Source organism: Pseudopipra pipra, chromosome 1, assembly GCF_036250125.1.
Source record: "Pseudopipra pipra isolate bDixPip1 chromosome 1, bDixPip1.hap1, whole genome shotgun sequence".
Taxonomy (NCBI): domain Eukaryota; kingdom Metazoa; phylum Chordata; class Aves; order Passeriformes; family Pipridae; genus Pseudopipra; species Pseudopipra pipra.
Genome location: NC_087549.1, coordinates 38,154,983 through 38,180,886, shown reverse-complemented (window position 1 = coordinate 38,180,886; position 25,904 = coordinate 38,154,983). Strand labels below are relative to the sequence as shown.

The 25,904-nt window shown below is 36.5% G+C and overlaps 1 protein-coding gene across 3 annotated transcripts in view; it reads right to left on the bottom strand.

The window, feature by feature from the left end:
- The window catches only part of TOX (thymocyte selection associated high mobility group box), a 225,634-nt gene that overhangs the window by 46,591 nt on the left and 153,139 nt on the right, over window positions 1–25,904 (bottom strand). For 2 of the 3 annotated variants that reach the window (XM_064652387.1, XM_064652376.1), the window contains exon 4: window positions 678–956. The exons of the other annotated variant lie outside the window; for it this stretch is intronic. In XM_064652387.1, coding sequence (XP_064508457.1) covers window positions 678–956 — 279 coding nt within the window. The remainder of the gene's footprint in view (window positions 1–677; window positions 957–25,904) is intronic. 3 annotated transcript variants of the gene reach the window in all.

Sequence of the window (25,904 nt, the reverse complement as noted above, 5' to 3'; positions counted from 1 at the left end):
TGTCTGAATTTAAGATAATAGACTTGTGTACTTTTGAGAGGTTTTCAGGATTTTGAGAGATTGGGAGATTTTTGCATGCAAAACCTGCTATACAGATTGACATTTATTCTTTAAAGAAATTTATTATGTAAATTACTCTTATCACTTCATGATTGTACTGACACTAAAATGAAGCTTAAACATGTCATGATGAAGTGTCAGCACCTCTCAAGGTATAAATGTATAATGGTAAGGTTTCTAAAGTTCATAGGATCTTTCTGTTCTGGTTGCTATGATGTTCTGTTTACTCATCCTGTGACCAAGTAGCAAAGACTAGCATATTGCACTGACTGTTCATACTTTTTATAGCAGTAACTTGATCTTTAACTGGAAACAAACATCCCTGCTACGCAAGTGAGAAAACTCAACCCTTATATTAAAGTCCTACAGAAATTACTATCCTTTAAGTGTTTAACAGGATTCCAGTTTGCTCTCATGAAGAGGAATGATGTAATTTACTCAAGCTGCCTGAAGAATTGACTGGATATTATAAGTTCTGTATTCATAACCCTTTATTCACTTCAATCAACCACCAATAATACATAAAGTATCACCTTAATAACTGTGGCCATATGATTCATTTAGCAGGTCCTAGAAATAACCATAATTTACATAGTAATCCTAGCATCTAAGCCTACCTTAGAGCTATCTTCTCCTTCATCTTCATGGACTGAACTGGATGGTGAAGGAGTTGCAGATTTGCTTCCAGGTGGAGAGGGCGAGTTGTGAGGAACACTGTTTCCACCCATATTCAAACCAAGCTGTGCACTGAGCTGGGACTGGTTAATAGTAGTCAGCTGCCCATGCTGCATCATTCCTGGCTGCCTAATATCTGCAGGTTGAACCCTTGGCCTCATGGTTGCCATCTGAGGATGGGAACTATACTGGGCTCCTTCTGTATTCCGTAAATCTTGCATCTACAAGAGGAAAAAAACTGTATTTAGCATATCACTAATAAAGTGTTCTGTTCCTTTAGACCTCAGTTGGCCTGATAGGCTAGGTAAGGCTTAAAGGAAATGGCAAGTACTTAAATAAACATGTAAATACTGGAAATAAACAGAGTAAGGATATGATTGACATTTGCATAACACTGACTGTTATAAACTATTCAGGCTCTAGTTGCAGCCCTTGGGAATAGCAAAAAAGCAATGAATTTTTTTTTTCTCACAGGGGGAACAAAAGGGCACTGCTTTCTTTAACTGCATGTAGAGTATTTTCGAAGTGCTAATGGTTAGAACTCTGAAGTTCAGACCTAGATCAGAACATGAACATCCTCAAAATTCAAGACATTTTCCAGATCCTGCTTTTTTAACATAGGATTTTTTGTGTTTGAGTTGTGATTTTGGGAGCTGCAGTTTTCTGAGTCTGAATATCTAGTATTAGGTCCAAATCTTTTTTGCCTGGTGCTACCCAATGAGATACTGGACTTTTCAGGATTCAGACCACTGACAAGAAGAATGCATTGACAGACTTATTAAATGATTTCTGAGTTGATTTACTGCTAAGACATATATGAACAGAAAGCTTGGAAATTGCAGGATTGACAAATGAATCCATTGTGCTATGTGGGTCACCGCTTCTTAGCATTAACGAGACATACTATTTTAATGCAAGCAACAAATTCAGTCTCTGCAAGGATAAGAATTAAAAGCACTGGAGGATGAAACTCCTTTCTTGTCCAGAGGTCAAATGCACATATACACAGACCTCAGCAGATTGTCTGTAACATCTTTTCAGTATACTCATACAGAAACACAACAAATAGGAAAGAGTATCAGAGAAAAGCTCAGATTTAAGCTAAGGTGTTCTGTGGTTGATTTAAAATTGAAGTGTCAATTCAGAGCTTAAACGAAATAGATATAGTTGTCTTTCTGTGCCTCAGACAAACATGCTGTATATATGAAATGGAATCTGACAGTAGCTACGATTGTGTAAGTTCCATTAAGATGAGGACATGTGCTAATGGTTCAATATATTAACGTAGCCACATTTATTCTATGGACAGTCTTTGTTAGACATGTCATGTGAATTGTCTATAGATCACTCAGATTTTATTTTTTTAAAAACTTTTTATAACTTGTGACTTCTGTAACCTATGTCTTGCTCATACACGCACTCCTATATATCACAGCAATCTGTAAGAAACCTTTTAACCAGTAATGCAAGGAAAAAAGTAAAGATAAACCTGTAACTTCACCTTTTCTCTTATTATTGATAGTGTAAAAATGTATCAATTTTAGGGAGATTTTTTATGAACTTGGGGATTGATTTTTGTAAAGGTGACTGACTGGCAGTAAGTCAAACTAATAATACCATTAGTTATGGCATACTTACCACTTTACCTGTACTTGTGTCTCTGAAAAGTATTTGAAATGGCTTATGACAATGTGACATCCCAATTATAACTGTATTTATGTTATTTTAGAAATTCATAGTTTTTGGTAAAAAAGAGTTATTGATACAAACATGTTTTTCCACTTCATTTAATGATTACTAAAGCACCAGAGGAAAGGAGCAGAGAGAGCACAGTGGATAAAACCAATTGAAGGCTGAAATTTGAATCCTTTATATTCTTAAATTACTACTGATTTCTTGGTCCCTTCCCTCCAGTATCAGCTCCCCTCCTTGCCAAGCATATTAGCCTCAAAAGATATCATTATCTCTGCCTCTAGCAGGCAACCTGCACCAAAACAGTTGTGCCCATGAAGCTGTAATTCCTGCTTGGCCATTTTGATCTGGATCCAGCTACTGAGCCGGGCAGCAGCTGGGGAATGCGCAGCAGAAGTGTGGGTTCTCAAAGTCCTCTTGGCCAGCTCGAGGCAGGTGGGCAGGGGATGGAAATCCACACAGTCCCTCACATGCTGGGCACAGGGAGGCAAAACGCTCCCCAAGACCCTCCCTTCAACCTGTCTGCAGTGCTCATGCTTCAGCATGGGTGTGTGCCCTCTCCAGGGACCCTCCACCCTGCAGGGGCTGAGCCCACGCTGCCCTGCTAGCAAATTCCTTGTGTTTTCATGGGGCAGGATTTCATGATGCTGAATAAACTCTGCCTGAAAAGCATGACTGCTTTTTAATAAGCATTGTAATGATTTTACAAACTCTTTCAAGCACCATCTGATACTCCTAACTCCTATTTTGAATGAAGTTGCAAATTATCTACCTCTAAAAGCAGGGCAAAAGTTACTATTTTAATTACTTTTCCTCAAGTAAAATATAACACAATTGCTCTAACTGATGCACAGAAAGTTCCATCTGAACATAAGGAGGAACTTTTCAGTGTGGGTGACTGAGCACTGGAACAGGTTGCCCAGAGAGGTTGTGGAGACTCCCTCACTGGAGATATTCAGGAACTGCCTGGACGCAATCCAGTGCTATGTGCTCTAGGATGACTCTTGGTTGGACCATATGACCCACTGTGGTCCCTTCCAACCTTACCCCTTCTGTTATTCTGCTTTATTCAAAAAGATTTCTCCTTTATTAAAAACTCTTCATATGAACTACAAATATTACCAGATATAGATAATATTGGATTCAGAACATTCTGTGTTTGTTGTCTTTAAAAAAACATATATTTTTAAACAGAATGTGACACAATTTTAGGCCCAGCACTGAAGATAGACTGTGTTTTCAGATAATACAACACCAACTGTTGTTGATGTACTGAATGCATCCCCATACAAAACACACACGTGCATATATACATATATTTGCAAGAGAACCCTTCACTAGGAAAATTCTGAGGACTGCAAATGAGGTGGTGCCGTAGAAAAAAATCCAGTATTTTATTTTGACATGAATTCAGTTTGTCTTCTGAATTTTTAAATCAGATGAATACCAGGGACCTTCAGAAAATCAGGTGTAAACAGCAAGTTTGTTTAACATACATGTTCTCTTTTGGATGCTAAGCAAGAACCCTCCCGCTGCCCCCCAGGGCAGCTAACCACATAAATGGGAAAAGCTGTGAGGTTATACCATGGAAAACATGTGATGATGAACCTTCAGGTTCCTAAAGGTCCAACAAACCAAGAACTGTTCCATCTTCTCTGTTGGGTTCAAGAACAGACTCATCCATGAAAACTACACACTTGGGTCATTGCTGAGGAGTGATGTTATGCCCCTGTTTCAGTAGATGTGACAACTTGTCTCTGCAGGAATAGTGGCACTAATCAGACACACTCTGTAAGCATTAAGTGCGAAGTATAACAAATGTCTTCTAAACGACTTCAAAATCAGAAGCTTCTTATTCCTTATTCCTCCAGATGTAGTTTTACAAAACTCACCGATGTGCAGTTGTGCCGAGGCCATATTCACTACACAGAGGCAACACTGCAAACACACTCCTGCCGAATGCAAAGCTGAATACAAATCCTGATGGATGGCGGTATGCCAAATGGAAGAACAAAGTTAAAGAGTTTTGAGTGTTACAGAGGATAAGGACAGTCTTACACTGATGTCTTCAATGGTCTCTGTGATGATTTAATAATGATAATATCTGTCACTTTAATATCAATCTCCATCTGTCAGTTCCAGGATGTTTCACAACTTGTGTTATATTCAGCTTTAGAACATGACTGGTTTTATTTTGATTTTACTAATGGGGAAGTTTCTTTTCACAGCTAATTTTTTTTCTGTTTCCATTTTGCTTATAGGCAGAAACTGAGCACTCACCCCTGTAAGTGTTTGACTGCAAGTCAAAAGACATAGTACAAGTCACTAATTCTAAGGTGTGTACCAAAACCCCTTATTGATACGTGGGTAGTGCAAAACCAGAACAGGGCTGTCTGGCTGAAAGTGAGCTCCTAATGCCCTGCTCAAAGCTCCTGAGGTACTAAGAATTAAGCTTAAGTGCTTTAAACATCAGAGCATCGTTCAGCCCATCAGCTTAAAGTAAAAACAAAGCAAAGCATGGAGTGCAGAATAAAGTGATATCATCCCTGTACAGTAACATCTTACTGCAGGACAATGTGAGTGCAGTGTCCTAATCACAGAATCACAGAAAATAGTGCTAGAAGGGACCTCAAAAGGTTATTTGGTCCAACACTATCTCACAGCAGGATTAGCTATACCTAAATCATTTCTGACAGATGTTTGTCTAACCTCTTCATAACCTCCCTAGGGCAATTCTTGTGCTTAACTATCCTTACAGTGGAAAGGGCTTTTTTCCATAATGTCTCACCTAAATCTCCTTTGTTGTAATTTAAACCTACTACTTTTTGCTCTGCTCCCAGTGGACATAAGGAATGTTTTTCTCCTTTTCTTTACAGAAAATCTGTACACACTGGAAGGCTATTATGAATTTCCTTTCAGGGTTTTTTTTCCTTTAGACTAAACAACTAAACCGGAAGATTGAAAGACTTTGTTCCTATGCTGTGTTTTCTACACATCTGATCATTCTTCCTGCTGTCCTCTGGACTACGTCCAATAACCTTCATCTTTCTTGAAATACTGTGCTCCAAAGTCCACAAAACATAGAAATTCTTATCTGACACAGCATTCAGATAGAATACTTCATCTCTCAAAGGACATAGCACATAGCAGTAAAAAACCCCAAAATCGAATTATCTGCCTTTTTGATACAAGCTGGTTAACTCATGCAAGATATAGAAAGAGCCAAATTGCAGGACTCTTTACTAATGTCCCAGAAGGTGGCTTTAGGAAGCAAATAATTGTTTTCTAAGAAGCATTAGACGGGCAGTTTCAAGGGGACTTTGCTGTTAGCAAAATAATTCACGTTATTTTTCTTGTTATAATTAATAACCATGAGGCAACATCTCTCTGAAAAGCCACACAAGTCCCAATTGTCCCTCCCTATTTAAATTCATTTATAATAAATGGTATCATTAAATGAAAGAAGAAATACAGGTTGCCTGAACAGATCGAAGTAAATATAACAGGTCTAAGTACATGCAAGAAACACTAGAGATTACACACTGAAAATGAAAACCTTAAGGATGAAAACATAAGGAGAAATACACAGGGCTTACTCACTGAAGCAAGTGAAGATCACATATCTCACTACTCTGAGCAAACTCATATCAAGGCAAAGCAGACATTATTTCTATTACCACCACCAGGTCTTACAATGATTTTTGCTTAGTCTTCTACTCGCTGAACGCTCTTGTGTAGATGGACACTGCAGAAGTGGCTGATAGTTTTTTGCTTCTTGTCTAACTGGTCAAGGTAAGTCAGAGAGTAACAATTTTTCAGACAATAAGAAACTATGGTTAAATCAATTAATTTAAAAAAATGGAGAAAACCCCAACGGATCTTAAATGTTATCTATGAGGTACCCATAGTGTGCTTCCTTCTTCACTGGCATGACCCAATGGAGTCACCATGTAGGTATCACAGACATTATTTGGCAGGCAGAAGGAGTTTCTTTTAGTAGTAATATTGTCACTTATATTCCCAGAAAACTTGTGCTACTACCTCTGCCATATTGAACCTGAATGTTTGTCTGTTCCCAAATACTGTGACATTAAAATGGAGCATTAGCCCTGATTCTGCCAACCTTCTGAAAAGCCATGAGATTCACTTAGAAATTTTACTGCTTTTATTTTAGGTGTTTTAAATTTTCTTCTAATATAAGCCAATACACATCTGCGGGATGTTTTCCAGAGACACAGAGATGCTCATTAAAAAAGAGAGAAAAAAAGTTAATTCCTACATAATCACTCGACTCTGTGAGTGAAGGTTTCATGAGAGAAGAAAAGATAATATTACGTTGCCAGACAGGTTTGTGAGAGCAGGCACACTGAGAAAGAATTGTGTTTGGGAAACAACACTCACCATTTACAATCAAGACAACTGATAAACCAAAAAGCCTCATAACTGAATTCAGTGCTACAAAATTCAAGCAATATTCATCATACAGATGAGGAACAGGCTCTCCAGGGAAGTGGTCACAGCAACGAGACTGACAGAGTTCAAGATGCATTTGGACAATGCTCTCAGGCACATGGTGTGACTCTTGGGGATGGTCCTGTGCAGGGCCAGGTGTAGGACTTTGATGATTCTTGTGGGTCCCTTCCAATTCAGGATACTCTATGATTCTATATAATCAAAGCTAAAGTTAAAAGAGTGTCTAAAATACAGAAATGTCCATTTAAGAACTCAGTTCTTACCAATGATCAAGCAGTAGTACCTTGTGTTTGTTCACTGCATGTTGTAGGTTAGGATCCTAGATTAACAGAAAGTAAATCAAAAGCAAACTATGCAGTTTCATCTGGTTTTTTTCCATCATGGTGATGCTATTTCATGAGATAACTTTAAACTTGAGATAACTTGAATATTTGTATTTATACAACAGAGAGAAAAAAAAAAAAAAAGTGACCCCAATATTTAGAGGCCTGAAATCTGACAGGAAGTTTGGCTTTACTGATTACAGTGGCTAAAACTGGTAAGTGGTATTTATGTCCTGTCATGAATGAAGACTGATCAAACCCAAAGGTCCTCATACTATTAGATCTCTGTTTCCATTCAGTTACAGTAGAAATCATATTTGCAAGCAAGTCTTGTTTTAGCTCATATATAAGTAGAGTGCTAAACAAAGATTTGTTATGAGAGCTAAGGTTACTATAAAATGACCACAGAGAACCATTCAAAACACATTAAAAGGAATAACTCAAAGCACCACCTAACAGAGGAAGGGGATGTGTGTTTTCATCTTCTCATTTTTATAATTCTCTTCTGTATCAGCTAACTATGTAATGGAAGACTACGTTTTAAAGTAAGTGAGCATTTGGGGAATATTTTAGTGCTGTATACAAGTGTATTTTTTATACTATGCCCACTGCATGAAATGAAAGGATGACTCAAAATTTCTGTTGATTAGGAAAACAATCTTAAAATTAAAGAGCAGAAACTTCAAATGTAAAGGGAACCCTAAACTAAAAATAATAAAAGAATCCCTATTAAATCTACTACTCTAATCTTTTCAAAATCATTCTGTTAAAAATTAAACCACTTCAGGTTGTTTTATATAGTACTGATTCTGTAAGTGATCTTAAGCCCCTTTAAAGCAATTATATACTCAAAATTTGACTGCAAAATTTTATAGCACGATCACATAATGACAAAAATGCAGTAATACACAGTTTCTATATTTCTTGGTACACAGTTAATTTGGTGACTATTAACATTCTTTTCTACTTTATGTTTTAATATCCTTTGAGTCACACAGGGCCAAGGTCTCAAAACTAATCATAAAAAACTACTGACTGCTATTCACTCTAATATAATAACCCTTTATTTAAAACAACCTCCAATAAATTTCATTATAAGAAGTTATTAAAAGGGTTAAAAACCTATTAAATGTCAAAGAATTTGCCTGACTCAAACTTCTAATAAAGAAACAGAATAGGCTTTCTTTCTGAATTATTTAAATCTTTACTGACTGTGCACTGAACCATGAAATTAGAAAAGTGTTATTAGAAGTGTTCTCTGGTTTTTATAAAAGTTGTAGCATAAAATGTATCAAACCACAGTCTTTAACTAGACTAGTTAAAGACACAGGTTTTTAATCCCGAATACATGGTTTTCACTGATATAAAGGGTCATAATTAAAAGTCTGGCCTGGAAGCTTAAGATAATAAAATTATTATTACAGGAGCATACATGTTCATTTGGTATATTCTGGATGCATGTTTCCATTTTAATTTGGACAAATATCTTCAATTTTGTTTGATCTTGCAAAGTCCACTAATTTGGATCCTCTCAGCAAACAATTAAGCTTTTAATGGTGACTCATTTTAAGGAATTAATGGTGAATAATTTGTGTTATCTTTTTCTCTTTTTTAAAGTGTCTAAAGCTTTACGGCAGGTATAGGTTGACAGCAGACAAATGGAATCTAGGAGGTACAAAGCAACTATTCTAGCACACATCTCCTGATAACAGTATTATACCTATACTGGTTTTTTTTGCAAATAACAACAGAATAATTTTCTATTTCACCACTGATTTGCATAGGGAAAACAATCATGCATTTCACTTTTATTTTAGTGATACTAAAGAAATCCTGATTAAGAAGAATATTCACAGGTTCACTCAAACACCTGAATCAACAGCCTTTCATCAAAAGAAATGAAGTCAGAGAGATGCTTGAGAGACACAATATTGCCTCCCCTTCTTTTTTACAATAAAAATAGAGGCACCAAGGGCACATGAAATGATTAAGTCTATGAATACAAACTAGATCTTTGGAAATATTGTTAACAGGGAGAAGCTATGCTTTCTGTAGGGCGTGATGAAAAAGGGGATGCAGGCAGCTATGCTGCCTTTGCAGCGCTTTGCTTCTGTGACTGACCAACAACAACAGAGTAGCCAGCATGAGATTGCTGTAACCTTCGTTGGCTTCTGCTTCATTGTATTCCATTGTATTCTATTCTGCTCTGTTCTGGTTTGTTTTTTTTTCTTTATGATGTTCAGCACAACACTGTCAAACTATTTCCCTGCAGTGCATTGGGCAATGTGACTACTATATGTAACGTTGTTTGCTATATCTGCTTTAACACACAAAAGTATCTTCACCACAACATCCATCTGTCCCTACCACCAACTAAAGGAATTTGTATTGGATACATTCTGGAGTTTTTCTTGAGTCAGTGTATAATCAGTAGATGATTTGTAAATTTTCCAACAGATTTGCCAAGAGAAGATCCGGCCACACAAGAGCGGAGAGTGCTAAGCCCAGTTAGTGCATAGTCGTGTATCTCCCAGTCGTGTCAGTAGATCTGCCTCTGACTTTTATCATAGATATTTTTAATACTTTATACAGTAGTGTCGATATTGAGAAAACTGGTGGACTTAGCATTTAAAAACATAAATTTCCAATAAGATATTCATATTCATCACATATTTCAAAACAAATTTTAGCTTGCATAGCATTTAGAAGATGTTTAATTTGAAATAAATTGGAAATATTAGAATTAGACTGAGATGTTTACATAAAGGTATTTAAGGATGTTTACACTTAGTAAAGAATATCATGTGACTTGACTGCAGTATTTATTATGTTAAGACTGACTCCACGTGAATGCTTCAGGTATGCCAGGGTTTTATTCTTAGGGAAGCACAGATGCAGTCGTTGAGTAACTGGATAGGTGTGAAAGTCTTTGAGAAAGATGCTGAGACCTTGAATGATCAACTAACCCTTTGAATTCTCATCCATTCAGGCTCTTATATTGTTTTAATGAGCTTACTTTCTGTACAGGATGGCTGCTCAGGCTGAGGCTACTAGACCTACACTCACTAATGACAGACTCAACAGGGAAAAACACTGAAAGGTGAAACAGAAAACGTAAGAGCTATAACCACAGATTATTCTTGGTGACTCCACACTGTGTATCATGTTTCTTCACGCTCTGCCTCAGCCCCTGTCTCCTCTTGAAAGAGCTCAATCCTAGATTTGTAATGCTGCGTTATTTCTATTCAAAGCATCAAATTATGAAGCTATATGGTGAATCGAGGTCTGCCTTTTTCACCCTGTACTCCATTTGAAGTTGAAGAACCATGAATGGTCAATTCTTTCTAGCTGGCAAATTTGGGGAAAAGACCCTATGACATATTCCATATAAAGCAAAAAGGTTTAGAAAAGTGTCTCACCTGAAATGCACATCCAGCTAATGTGTCCTTCTGTGCCTTTTGTGGTTCCTCTTTATCTTGATAACTCTTCCATTTGCCTACCCCAAGGAAGGTTCTGCTGCTCATTGCGTTTTATATCTTATCTGAAGAGCCACGTTCCTCAGGTTCAATAACAGGGGATTTGCCTAAGTGCAGGGGATGTCCATGTGGGAAGAGTGAAAAAATTCCTTCTGGTTAGCAAATCACACTAAACCAGCTGTGACACTTGAAAAGTTGATGCAATATTGGGGTGTCTTGTGTCTCCTAACTCTATAGGAAAATTCTGTAGGATAGAAACTGCATCTTATCTCGGTCCTAAGAAAGGCCAATTCCCTCTCAAAGCTGGACTCTGCAGCACATCAGACAGAACAAGAGATTTTTGAAATATTTTCAATGGGATTTAATCTAAGTATGCTACTTCACTGAAAAAGGTTTTTGTAAGGGAGGAGCAGCTGTCTTTCCAGTGTTGTCCACCTGTTAAGGCGCTAGACATAAATAAAGGGCAGAAGGACCTCAAATCTAAATCTCTGTCACTCAGAAGGCAGAGAAAGGACTAAAACCTGGATCTGCTATGCGCTCTATTCATCTCACTACTCCCAGCATTAGGCTCATGATATTTCCTGCTGTTCTGCACAAACATTTAATGGATCTTGTTTCCATTCCAATGTGATATGAAGTTGGATCTTTGAAACCGGGGTCACACAGGCAGATGTAGTCTGCAATTACCTGTATTCTTCCTCTTGGGCACTGTGATGTGGAACATCCTTGAAATTGTTTCCCTGAGCCATAGGGTCCTATCTGGGGTTGTGGTTTACAAATGGCATTGTGACTGCAACAAAATCTCCTATGGAATTAATCATAAGCAAAGTCTGAACGCAAGAAAGTTTAGACATAGCTGGATTAGGGAGACTCAGCTGGCTCGATGCCCTGAAGGCCTATTGATAAATACCACTTCTGTTTAAGTAAACTATTTTGCCAGACATTTCAGTCTTGGGTAGGAACAGTGGTGCGTGCTACCTCTTACATTCCCATACACAGCCACTGTGTTAAATGAAATGAACTTTCCTGTAACTCCCTGCTACCCATCATTCACCTGAAAACCAAAGTCATCCAGGTTTTATTTATGCATTTTGTGAATTTCTGGACTAAGTTTATTTTCCTTGAGAAAGAAAATCATATTTTTTTCTAGCTGATACCAGTAGCTGTGAAAAAAACCACACCATATCCCTCATGACTCGACTTTTCATTCAATACAAAATCTAAACAAAAAAAGTAATTTAGACTAATAAGAATGAGTTGGATGGTTTAAATTACATTAGTGAAAGAATCTTAGTGTGAGAGAACTAATGGAAGTTGAAACAAAAGGTCTGCATAATGTTTAACTCAGAAAAAATTGTTTTTTATACATATGATCTCGTTATCAAGTGATAAACTTACTGATATTTGTAACTATATTGTCATAATTTTCCCTGCAAAATAAACCTAATGCCATTGTCAAATATTGTGGGTTTTGTAAATGTTAAGCACATGTGTTACTGCTAGGCAACACAGTTTTTGTAAGCTATGAAAAATATGCTTGGCTCTCAGGGAAAAAGCAATTTAATGATATGCTAATAAGTCCATCATTCTTCTGGATTGTATTATTTACAATTTTGTTTCTAAAACCTATTTAACATCTCTAGTGTAATTATCCATCTGCAGCTTGCCAAGCCCAATATTATAATTCTGAAACAAGAAAAATCTCAATTATTTTATTTTCAACTATGTAGAAGATGAACAGATATGCAGCAGTCTCAAAAGATTAAAATTAGTAAATTTATTTTGCTTAATGTCCATGCGACAGAAGATAATCCTGGGAACCTGCTTTTTAATTTAAGAATAAATCTTTATTTTCCTGATTTGATATTTCTAAATGTGGATATCTTCCTTAATGAAGTCTGATCAACTAACCAAAAGAATCTAAGAGAAAAAAAGCAAAACCCCTAACTTCTTGAAAAGGGATACTTTGGGCAATCTCAACTTCTTATTTCTTTTTAAACTCATAGTTCAGTCTATTCTTTTTGATGATGAAGGCTCTTGTTGTCCCAATGATATTTAGAATAAAGCAGAGATCTTGGTTTGGCTGAGAAAACTCTGTTTTTTTTCTTTATCTTACAAACTTGGATTTTCAACATTGCTGAGCAGCAACCAGCAGCTGGGAAAGCAATACTTTATGACTACATATACAATGATTTAACTCCATTCCTGAATGCAAAGGAAGCATACTGGAGTCTTTGGTAAGAATGTGTTGTGATATAATACTTGTTTTGCATATCCTAACACACACAGTAGCAAAACTCAAAGAACATCACATGTTTTTTGTGAAATCCACCACAACACAGAAACAGTTTATAGTGAAATTCAGGGAGGAACCAATTGCTGTCTGCAAGGGAGAAAACAGTGAATAAAGAAATTTACAGAACATGAGTTTAGGACATTGAAAAAGCAACCCTGGAATACAAGAACTTTCAGGCTTTGGAAATTATGTCTTCTTGGTGAAAAAAGAGATGGATATACTGGTAACAAGGCAGATCAGTGAGATCCTGGAAAGCTGGGCTTTAGAGAATTCTTCAAGCTAGAGAAGGCCGTAATAATTGTGGATTCAGAGTGCTGATGTCCAGAGAGAAGACAACCTTTCAAAGAAATGTCCTTCATGTTTTCTCAGCAAAGTCTCACAAACTCATCAAAGTGTTGAAATGCTTTAGTTTGGATGAATAGTTGCATCATTTAAAAGAAAATCTGAAGTCCTCTGGGATGATTTCACCTTTCCTTTCTTCTTGGATGAGAGTCTAGTCATATTAATAAACTTCTAACTTCTATTTGGGACTAACTAACCTACTGTTATCTGGACTATCCAACATATCGTTATCTGGAACAAAACATGATGACAAGTAATAATATTCATACAGCACAAAACACAACTGCTTACATTTCCCAGGTTTGAGAGCACAACCATGGTTGTTCTGAAATCCCCAAACTCTTCTGCTGCTCATACATCAGCTCTGTTGACAGACAGAGGCCTGGTTCTAATTTTCAACGTATTACCTGGTCCAATCCAGATTAACGTAATTGAGCAAAATGCACCCAAATCTAAAATGGGATCTGCATACCATACTTTGACACTGCCAGAAGGTAGCCCTGGAAGCTACCCTGCCCAGGCAAGTACTCAGATGCTACAGAAAAGAACAGCTAACCTTCAGAAAGATTAGAATTCACATTATCTTAAAATGACATGACGAAGGAACGTTCCAAATAACACAAAGACAGATCCGCATTGTTTTGTTCACATGCCACAGACTGCCTTCGTACTGGGTGAGCTCTTCATACTAGTGTACCATTCAATGAGTGTGTAACTTTATATAGTGTTACTACAGCTCTTTTAAGCTTTATTAATACCCTAGAATAGGATCATCCTCTACTAATAATCATTAATTTTGTAAGCAAGTACCTTATTGTCTCATACTTTTCTCAGCAGAATAGTGATTTTAGTCACTTCAGGAAGAAGTTTTAAAATGAAATTGCTATGTGTGCAAAACTGCATCCATGACTTCACATAATTACTGCAATTATGAATGCAATTCAGGTAAATATGCAAGCAAACTACTAGCTAAGCCTCTAACTGGTAATTTATGTGTGCCTTTACCCAATTTGCATGGGCAATTTTCATAATTACCTTCCCAGGTTTAGTACATAGATCTCAGGACTACTGAATACTAATAACTAATAACTAATGAAGAATGATGAAGGATGCATGAGCAACTAGTGAAATAAGCAAATGAAAAACATATGGAAAGAAAAAAAAACAAAAAAATTCAACTTCAGCATATGCATTTGTCTTTTTGTACATTTAATTTTGAAAGAGGAGGATATGAGAAGGGCAACTAGATAGGTCAAGTTCCTTCAATTATCCTTTCTTCTCCTATTTTCAATATGCAACATACCCTTCTGGTAGTCAAGAAGCACAATGCTTTTCAGACAAGCTACATATGTATAGTGTAATTTAAAGTAAGTGAAATTGTCATTTTAAGTGTCTAATTCTTCATCTGAGAAAAGCAGACGTGTTCCTCAGGAATGAAAGGCCAAAACAGGGTCCCAGTGGTGTTTAAAGATAAGCAATTGAAAGAGTTTACAAGTGTCCTCCTTCTCTGAAGAACAAAGAAAACATGCTGCATTTGTCTCACAGAAGCATTTCAACAAATTATATACCTGTTGCTACACTTAAAACTGTATTAATAAAAAATCTTAGCTGGTTTGTTTTGTGTTTTAAGACAAGAGAATAAAAAAACCCATGCCTAAATATTCCTGTTAACCTTGATCATTAACTATAAAAATGTTATGGATGTAATGCATTGGAATTGCATTTAGAGTCTAGGTTTCTAAGAAGAACTGTACCAAAATAAATATAAAATATGCATGTGTTAAAGTAAGTATCCTAAAGTGTCTTCTGTAACACTCTGTAAAAACAACATCCCATTGTGAAAACCTTAAAATCAAGCCCATGCATTTAATTACTATTAAGTTTTTATAAAGTCAATTTTAAAGAGTTTTAGTTCCTATGTCTGCAATATTCAGGAAAAAAATACTTAATTTTTTTTTTTTAATTCCCATTTAAATGTAGAGAATATAGTTTTATTTTGAAAATTCTGAGCTGCTTTTGCACAGTGCACATGCACATGCTATGGTTGACCTTTATGGTACCTGAAACAGACTGCTTTTTTATTCTTAAAGTTGAGTAAACAGCATCTGCCATAAAAAGTGTGTTTTTTTAAGACAGATAGTTCAGATATGGTCATATGTAAAATATGATCCCCATGATAATTCCAACTAATATTTTTACGTTATTAAATTTTACTTCTGCCAGCCCTTTACAGTCAATATAGGATAGCATGTGGGGCTCTATTTTGCTAAAAAATGGTAAACTGAATTATTAAATGAATTTTAGATGAATTACCAACCTCTGCCACCTAAACCAACCTCCTTCAAGCAAAAAAGAGAGATAAGGGCTGACATATGTGAACAAACTGAGAAATCCCTGCTCATAACCAAGTAACATTTCTATGTCTTAAAAGTATTGCTGAGATAATCTAGCTTGAAAAACAGTGACATATGATAAACATTGCTCCATATCATATAACGTATCAATGGGATTATATTGTTTGAAAAATAACTACACTTTGCTGTGTTTAACATAACAGATGCTAAATCTTATATTTTAATTAAAAATATTTTGCATGTAAGTGGCTACCACTGATAGTTAGGAAGTACAACAAGAACAAAACCCCCTAACATTATGAAAAGCACCAAAAAGGCACCAAAGTGTTTCTTCCTTCTACACTGAGGCCTCATATCCTCTATCTGTTTCAGTCTGGAGCTTGGCAAGCTGTTCTTGCATCCAAAATGCTTTCCTTAATTTTCAAAAAAGGTAACAGAAGATTTGCAGCCAATTAATCTTGATGTATTTGCATACAAAGTTAGTAAAGTGAATACACTAGAAGTACTTTGAATGACATCAACGTGGTGCTCGACTTTTTCAGCTTGCAACTAATTCTGTAATTTCAGGACTGGCAAAAGTAGCTCAAAGGGCAAACAAGAACGCTACAAGATGTTAAAATTTATTGGATAATTTTAATTTCCCCACTGAAATATAGGCAAGTCGTTGTGCCAACATACAAGTCATGCCTTTCAGCTTTACCTCATTTTCTTATTATTTTGCTTTTAACCATTTTTCCCCCTACACCTCGTTCCATGTTATTTACTAAATTTAATATTATATCAGTATTCTAAGACTGAAATTTTGGAATACATAGGTTAAAATTCTGAATCATCAGAGCACCACTTTATTGCAGAGTTATATGTAATTTCTGCACTTACTCAGCAATTGTCACCTGTGATAATCTTTAAAGTCTGACTGGACCACTGTAGCTGGCAATTACTGTGAAAATCTTCACTGACTTTAAAGAAAATGTTCTGGTTTTACTGTCAACAATTTAACAAGATACATCTTCCTGTTTCTGCCTCTAGCAAATCCAAATGCTGTAATTGATATTGCAGAAAGTACAACAGAAATCCTCCCCTTCCCCTGGCAGGAACTTAGAGAATATGCAAAAAGATGAAATCAGGTAGCCCTGCATCTGAAAATGGTTCTTCAGAGTAATCTGTGATAGTTTTAGCATATAGATTCTGATTCAGGGACAGAAAAAACAGCATTTTTTTCTTTTTTTTGACATTGACAGGATCTAAACCGGGCTATAGTTTCCCTATATGTTTAGAAATACCAGTCTTAATGAGTTATTTCCATACTATGTGGACATCCATTTTCATAACTATTGGTGAAATGCAAAGCACTCTCCCACAGAGAAAAAGAAATGCATTTCTTAAAAAATCAGAACAAAAAAAGTACTTTAAATCTACATTCTATGCATTCAATTCTTGCAACTACGAAGTTACACTGTTTTGCTATAGGAGTATATATTCCAGTACTTAATGTAATTAAATTAGGAAGATCATCAATAAAATATTCAAAAATAAGTTATGTATAGAGCAATATATAGTGATGGATAGGTGAAAGATGATTCAACTATATCCCATTCTAAATGTAAGGAAATAATATGTTTAATAAAATGTTTGATAACTAAATTAAATCCTGACTTTAATGAAGAATTCAGCAGCTATGATACAATTATGCATTTTAAAGAGAGAATTTTGTATGGTTTTGCTCCCACTTACACAAGGAATAACAGTAAAATACAGTAAGTGGAATTAGAACACAGTTTTCAATTTCTGTAATAACTCCTGAAAACTATTTAATTTATGTAGCAGATGTTCACTGAAATGAGTGCCACGCTACTCAGCCTTCTAAAAACTGCTGAATGAAGCAGCTATACCTAATTGGTATCCTACTGTTACCTAATTTGTTCCTCCCAAATTGCAGTGTGTAGGCTGACCTGAACGATCTATCCATGTGTCTTTCTCAGAGGTGTGGATACATGACACATGGCTTTGGGTTATTTTCCAATGTAGCTCTGAGATGGCAGGTCTGGCTAGTTAACTTGTGAGCATTTGCAAAGCTTGATCTCATCTGACATGCTTAAGAAGCAAAGCCTCACTGAACTGCATATGAAACAAGGAGCTAAGCTATACTTTGGCTCCCAAGGCCTCAAAAAGTCAGGATCAGAAATGTGTGAATTGCTGTGCTACACCATATCAGGATGATCCCCCAACATAGCTCACATTTAAACACACACATTGATTTTCACTGTTATAGATGGTTTTGCTTAGCTTTAATATTAGTTTAAAATATTCTGCAAAATGAAGCCTCATGTTTTGGACTCCAAGCTGCTGCCACTGTTACCCATCTCCAGAATTCTGTTTAAAAGCAGGACTATTCTCACTGTCTTTTACAACCAAAGCTGATTCTCCTGCCTCTTTGGAAGATTGTGTTTTGGGTATGTTTCACACTAGCACATTACAGCACACTTTAGATGCTGGAAGTGAAACTATGTTCTGATTACCAGCAAGCTTCACAGTGAAGTAAGCAACTACAGGTCATGGTCCAAATGAATGGTGGGAGAACAACAGACTTCACATGTTTCAAAAGTACTATGTCTGCCTCTGGCACTGTCATGCCTGAAGCAAGGTGAGAGGTGATTGCTCCTGGGGCAGCAATATACCCTCCCCTTGAGATGTATGAAAAAACCTGTGTGCTGGATTCAGCCAGATCTCAGGGGATGCGGTAGCACACATATGCTGGAGGGTATTCTTGCATCTTTTCCTCCCATCACTTTGTGAATCCACAGTGTTAGTTATAATTTAGCATTAAATGTGCAATTTCAAGCAAGTTCCTTTCAGATGGATACATTAACAAAAGTGAAAATGAAACCAAACCCAGTCGCAAAACCCAAGTTTCTACCTTGCTGTACAAATTCTTGCCAGTATGGTCTTGCCTATCCCTTTCTTCATCAAAGGCTATATGAGCAAAAAAGTGAATTTGAACAAATTCTAAGTTGATAAAATTTCTTTAATTTTTAATTTGTCTGTCAATAAATATGCTTCTCTGGCAACAGAAAATTCTATCATTTGCTTCCAGAGCAGAAAATACTGAGCAAAACAATCCTTTAAAGACAATGTCATATGTATGAAGACTGTATTTTGGCTATTTAATTTTGAAATTTAATTTCTTTCCCTAGATTGTTACATGAGAGTTTAAAAACAATCTTCCACTTATTCATATAAAATAACATTAAAAAATATATTTATGCTTTTAGTTTGCAATGAACATTTAGAAATGGTAATTATAGAACTGTGATAACTAAAAGTTCAAGAAGACATGATTAGCACAATACAGAATTGGTTTTCTTCTACTTAATCTACATGAATGTAAACAATAAATCTTCTCTTAAATAAAGATTGTGTGAATCTTCATTTATCTTTTATGACAAGAGAGCAAAGGTTGTAGCTTAATGAATGGAAAGAAGCAACAAGGTCAGATTTAAAAGCCTCAAAGGTCAAATTTCTGACATCTCTGAATACTGAAAAAAAATGTAACATGGTGATTACTATTTCGGTCAAGTCACTGAGGTCTATTTTCTATTTAAAAAAGAAAGGAAAAAAACATTATACTTCAGAAACTTGAGAACCAGCACTTGGTACAGTCTGTAACATACTTCCTTGTATTACAGCCTCCTTCCACCACAGAAATAAAAGGACACAGCAATAAAAATTCCATATGTGACATCACATGTCTATAAGTAGCCAGCGTATATCCACACTTGGAAGGTGTTTAGGTTAAAATCAACAAGCAGTCTTTCCTAAAACTGAGATATTACCTAATTTGGAATTTGAAATATTTCCAGGGATTCCTATTCCTAAATCACCCCAGCCTTGGTGAAATTACAAGTAGTTCTGAATCTTTGCAGATAACAGGAACATAGGCACTGATAAAAGGTCCAGAAAGCCACATAATTTTATTTTACATATGCATTGATTTTTTCCCAAATGGAAGACCTCTGTCATCTAACGGGATAATCCATAGATTCAAAGAGTTGATCGGGGTCATTAATAACAATAGTAAACTGATCATCATTCCAATAGGACTTGACAATGGCTTTTTTTCAAAGTGGATACTAATGTATTGATGCCTCTGAAGTTCATTACAGCAGTAATAAATCATTAGCCTCCAGAAAATGATTTATAAGTTGGTTAAAATGCATTAGAGTGGACTGTCAAGTTACTCTAATAAGATGATGGGGCTGGTAGTAAAGATTTTTTTTCAGGTTTTCTAACAAAAATGGTGATGACTCAAAGTAATCATATCACAAAGACAAAAATAAAACAAATCACTATAATAATTTACTTTAATAGCATGTTTCAGTCTTCATAAAAGGGTGAGTGAATTTTACTTTGAACTGCCAGATACATTCCTTTTATTCACTGCTGGCAGCAAACTTGTAACCTACAAAGCTCCAGCACTGACCCCAATGATTATATTTGTGTTTACTTTAACCAAAAGAAGTGTACTGTGTGTGTAACTATGGTTACTCTGCACGGGTGCCTGTGTAATAACAGTATATTATAATGTATAAGTAGCTTGTCAGGCATGCAGTGCTAAGCCATAAGATTAGTAATGATAATATCACAAGAAGTATATGGGCCACAACTTGATACTCAGAATGTTTATGTTATGCAAATCTTTTACTATATTATATACACCACTGCTAGTTACTACTTAAGCAGCTTAACTGCAGCTCAGACCTATCGATACGCAGCTACAGAATGTTTTTACTTTCACATATTTAATTAATACCCATTGGACACAGACCAGTTTATTCGGGATATTCAGCAAACTTCATATTAACTCCAACACTGTCTCACACGCTCCTCTGCAACATTACTGAAGCAGTCCTAAAAGCTCCCTATGTTAAACAAGGTATCGTGACCACACCCCTCGTTGGCTAAGGCACACAAAGTCATTCACAAGGGGCTGCCCAAGTCTGGTAACTCGTGCTCTTTTTCATTGCTGCCTGCCATGAGCAGAGCATGGGAGGTGTACGTAAAGACTCACAATCACACAGGGAAAGGCAGGATCACAGCCCCGTCATTTAGGGAGGCATAAGCATTTCTCTCATTCCCTTCGGTGGCCATGCACAGCATGACAAAGATGGGTTGGAAGAGACACAGGTGGTCATGCTGCTCCTCTGACCTCGGTGGTGGCTATTAAAGACAGTACCTAGACAGACACAAATGGTACAGGATCCACCATGGCTCTGTGTTTCCATAAAAAGGCTGGGAAGTGCACTGTGAGCTGCTGGAATTGGTACCACTGCACAGCTATTTACCCTTCTGTTTTCTTCTTCTTGCACAGTATTGTGCTTAAATGTCAGAAATAAGCCCTGAGTGATCTGTCTTTACCCATTTGAACAGTCCTTGCTTGAGCAAGTAGCTCTTACACGAGGAGCCCTTCAAGATTAAATACATTAAAGGCTTGTCTGTAATGCCAAGAATAAAATAAAATGTCTTCTGGAAATACATGATAAGAATAATTATGAACCCTACAGAAGACAACACAATAACATATTATCCTCTCTCTGTAATTCAATTATAAGTGTGCACTGCATAAGGGCCATGAAACATTTAGGGTCAGATATTCAAAAGTCCAAATCTGTAGGTTTTCAAGCTTAATTTTGTGTTTGCAGTCTGAAATGGGAGGACTTGTGCATCTACCTAACCAATCTGGCTTTCATCACTAGAGGTAGAAGTACTTTGGAAATAAGAATGCCTGCAAACAAAAGAACAAGGTGATCTGAATAGCTTTGAATAGTATAGTTAACAGCACTACTGCTACAAGCTAATTTCTCTTCCTGTATTTACTGTGGAACCTCTACAGGCCCACTCTTCTTTCTTTAAGAAATTTTGTAAGAAATCCCCCACAGGAGGATGATAGGTTCCTCTGAATGCAGAAAGAGAGGGGTGGGCATGTAGTCAAACTTACAGAAGGTTGGGGGATTTTTTAATTGCAAGTTAAAAATGCCATTTTACACAAAATGGAGCTCTCAGACCAGCCAACATGGATGGGTAGAATTAAAACATCCCACTGACAATTTCATCCCAAGGAAGCATGCGGTGAGAACCAGAAAATACAACCTTAAAATATGATCATCTTACTCTTAGTTAACATTTCACTGGTGTATTTTAAAAAGCTTTTCCCCCACAGAGGCAAATGGTAAAATAAGGATGCCAAAAGAATAAATGAACACTTGTACATGCTAACAAAGAAATCACCAACTAAGTAATCAACACAGAAGTCTTCAAAAAGTCATGAAAATATGCTTTAAAACTTCTAAAAATTACAGAATCTCTATTAGAAATGCCAGTAGAAAATGTTTATCTTGTTCTAGTTGGATCCAGTTGATGTGTATGTTTTGGAACAAACCCCAGGTCTTTTACATTGCTATGAAATTGCATCTCACAAAGAGTCCTTGAACTATCCCGAGTCAAGGCAGTATTTTTAATACTTGATAAGCATAAACTGGCACAGAACAGAGAAAACTACTAGTGGCCAACACAAGCTCAGTAGCACATAATGAGAATTTTCACCCGTTCAAGACAGGGCACACAATGTCCTGGCCAGGTTACGTTTAGAACAATTAAAGTAGTGTAAATCACATCAGTTTCTGTCTGGCAGGAACACTAGCCAAAATTTGCCTAACTCTGTGCTGCTGCATCCAGCAGAGCAAACTTTCCACTTGGCACTCTGCTTATGTCCAGATTTTGCCAATGAGTCTGTGGCTGTTCTCAATTCCTGCTACTGGATTGCTCCTCCAGCCATGTATTGATGGTTTACGGTTTAGAGGGCCTGTAAATATTTGCAAGGACTGAAGAACGGGTGCAGGTCTCACCATGTGAGTTGTAAAATCTTCACAAATATATATATATTCACAGCAGGAAAAAAGTCAGTGGCAAAATAGGCAAAATAGGCAAAATAGGCAAAATCTGGCTCACTGCAAATGCCTCTCATCAACAAAGACAATAAATAGCAACTTATTCTTACGCCAAAGTAAAAGTTCTGCTATGGACTGAGGTTGAAAACTCTTCAGCTGAACTAAAAGGAAGCAGAGAGGTTAAATGCCTGTCCATCCCCATCTGCCATAAAACTTGTGTTATTAAATTTTTTATAAAGCTAAATCAAAGAAGGACAACACCCTATGCCTGCTGATTATTGTACCTTTCTGGAGTACAGCAAAATGCTACCATCCAGAGAAAATATAAAATTAAGGACTTCAGGAGTAATGCAATGCAACTGATTTCTCTAGTCCTGAGAGGAGTTTAGTTCCTCCAGCAAACATATGTATGATGAGTTATGTAAAAAGATACTCCAACACAGCATCTCCTGGCATCAGAAATGAGTCTCAGCATTACAGGATAGATTTTGGACAGCCCTCCAGCTTCTCAGAGTGCTCCTCCACAGGCCACCACCATTCTGCTCTCCTTCATGAAACAGTCTGAAGCACCTCCTTCATGAGCACGATTCTCAGGCATTTTTGACTACCACGTGCTCCTTTCTGCTGCTACTATAAACCTGTAACCCCCTTTCTTGAACTCCACCAGAAACCAGGAGGATTTTGGTTATGCTGTCCTAGGCCAGAACTCCTCTTGAGGAATATTCTCTGAATGCCAGTCCAGGGAAAGAAGGGATGGCCAAGAGCAGAAGTGTGTAGGCATACACCAGGACATAGCAGTGTGCAACAAAGACATAGCACAAATTCTTGCATGCTTTTATAGCCCATTCTCTACATAGTGGAAAATTTTGGCCCTTTTTACTCTGTCTGTCTAACACAGACACTTACCACCACCTCTTCCAAGTGGAAGATGCACCTGCAATTGCTGTGTCATAAAGACATTTATCTCAATCTGCTCTGGAAAAACCGATAATGAATGAAGATGAGAAATCCTTGATTAAGACCTGGGAAGCAGAGATCGACACAAATTTTTGAGTTTTTTTTAATAATATCTGTATTGTTTGGTGGTGTGGGTTTTATTCCCCTACTCAGATAAAATAAATGCAATCCTTCAACTCAAATCCTGCACTGAGGAAGAATACAGAAGCAGAATAGCTTCTGCTTTCTCTAACAAAACAAACAGGTATAAGGTTAAGAAAATGCATTAACTTCACAATGAGAAAGGTAAAGCAGATAATTTATTTGTACAAGGGATCCATAATGCAGGATTTTTAAGTACAAAAGACTTTTTACATACATTCTTAATACATACATTTTTAATCCAGCCACTCTATTTTACTTCACCCTGCAAACACTTACTAAGCCCCAGTAATGCAGATAAACATCTTTCCCCCCATTTCACAACAGAGAAACAGAGGAACACATAGAAATTTCTCAAGCAAATGTAAAAACCAAGATAAGAGCACTTCTATGCATAAGTCCTTCCCAAAGTCCATCAGAAGCACTGCAAGCCTTTCCAAATATTTTAATGGGGCTTGATTCATGACCTAGAAGACCTAGTAGTAGCATTCTCAGGCAGTCATTAAATCCTTAATCTGATCTCTTCTTTCATCAATCACTTTAACCTGCCTGTAGTTTGGGTTGTGACCCTGTCAGAGGAACTATGTGAATGTGATAGAAATGCTATGGAAGCCTCAGAACTTCTCTGAAGGATCTTTCAGCAGTTCACCAGAGACATCGTGTCCCCATTCTGTACTTAGTGCAGTAAGCAGTAAGGTTAAAGATGGAGATATACACCTGTTCTGAAAACATCTTAACACGATTTTTCAACTAAACTTTGCAGATTGCATACACTTGGAAACCTAAAGTTTCAGGAATGGGAAATCAAGTATGAAAGACCTCATATTCCCATTTTCATATTATCATTAAATGCTCATTTTTTTAATTATTTTTTATCTTTAACTGGAAATAGTTGATTTTCATTTGATCTTCTCTGTTAGCACCCAAGGAATCAGATATGTACACACATTATTGTTGACTGTAACATCAATATGAAGGCAGAATTCCATTCTATCATTAACTTGCAAATTCATGTTTGACTGTGACACTCACCTACTCTGCATGGACACGAACAAGTACAGATGAGTGCTATAATTTACATTTCCTTGTAGCTGGATGATCATCCAACTACCTAAAATGCCACATTTATCTCTTTGGGCAACTAAGAAACTTCCACAAATAATTGTTACCATATGCACAAAATAGACACATGACATATACAGATTGACACTAAGCTGAAAAATTAAAATGCAGTCCTATTTTAAAAGAAAATTAAATATCTCAGTAGGCAAATGGACATTAAGCTTCTACCACGCACAGCTACTTTCTGTGTTTTGGAATAGCTGCTTTTCAAAACTTGACATAGAGAGTTTTTTCTGTGCCTCCGCTGCTGCCCATTATGTCATTAACCCATACTCTGAACCAGGCTTGAGATTTTGTTTACACATTTTTATCTACCATATGTCTCCTTCTGATGACTAAATTGAAACTAGTCTTTTTGGCCAATATTTAAAGGACTAGTCATAAACATAAAATGCAATTATAAAGATGATATGAGAAAAAGTTGTCTTGGACTAAAACTGGAAGCAGTAAGACCCTTAATCAGCATACATGCTTTCAAGAATTCCGCTGAATAGACATTTCCAAGAATTCTTCATTTACTAGTAAGAATAATAAAAATGGATTAGTTACCAAACATTACTCACTGCCTGTCTGATCACTACCCTGAATTTCCCAATGTTTTCTGGATGATAACGCAACAATGCGGCATTACTTGGCACGTCTGTGCAAAGGTGGTCTGACAAGGTGGTTTTCTTGGTTATGACATTCCCAACAGACTGCAGTATGTGTCAACAGAAAAACCAGAGTGATGTGCCTTCCATTTTTATCTGTACATACATTACATGCCAGAAAATAGCAAAAATAACCATTTTAATGTAACTACTAAAAAAAAATTTGATCTATGAAAAGATATTTGAAAGAAATTAAACAGTTCGAACAAATAAACTATGTTCATTCATGATGAGTTTGACTGTATTTAGATTACTTATTATATCAAGATCATTATCCTTGATACAAAACTGTCACATGTTAAAAAAGACCCTATATGCAGATAAAGGTTCCCCAGAGAACATCTCAAATCCACACAGAGTTCTGTATATCATATTTGGGGCTTTTGAGTTAACCAGAAG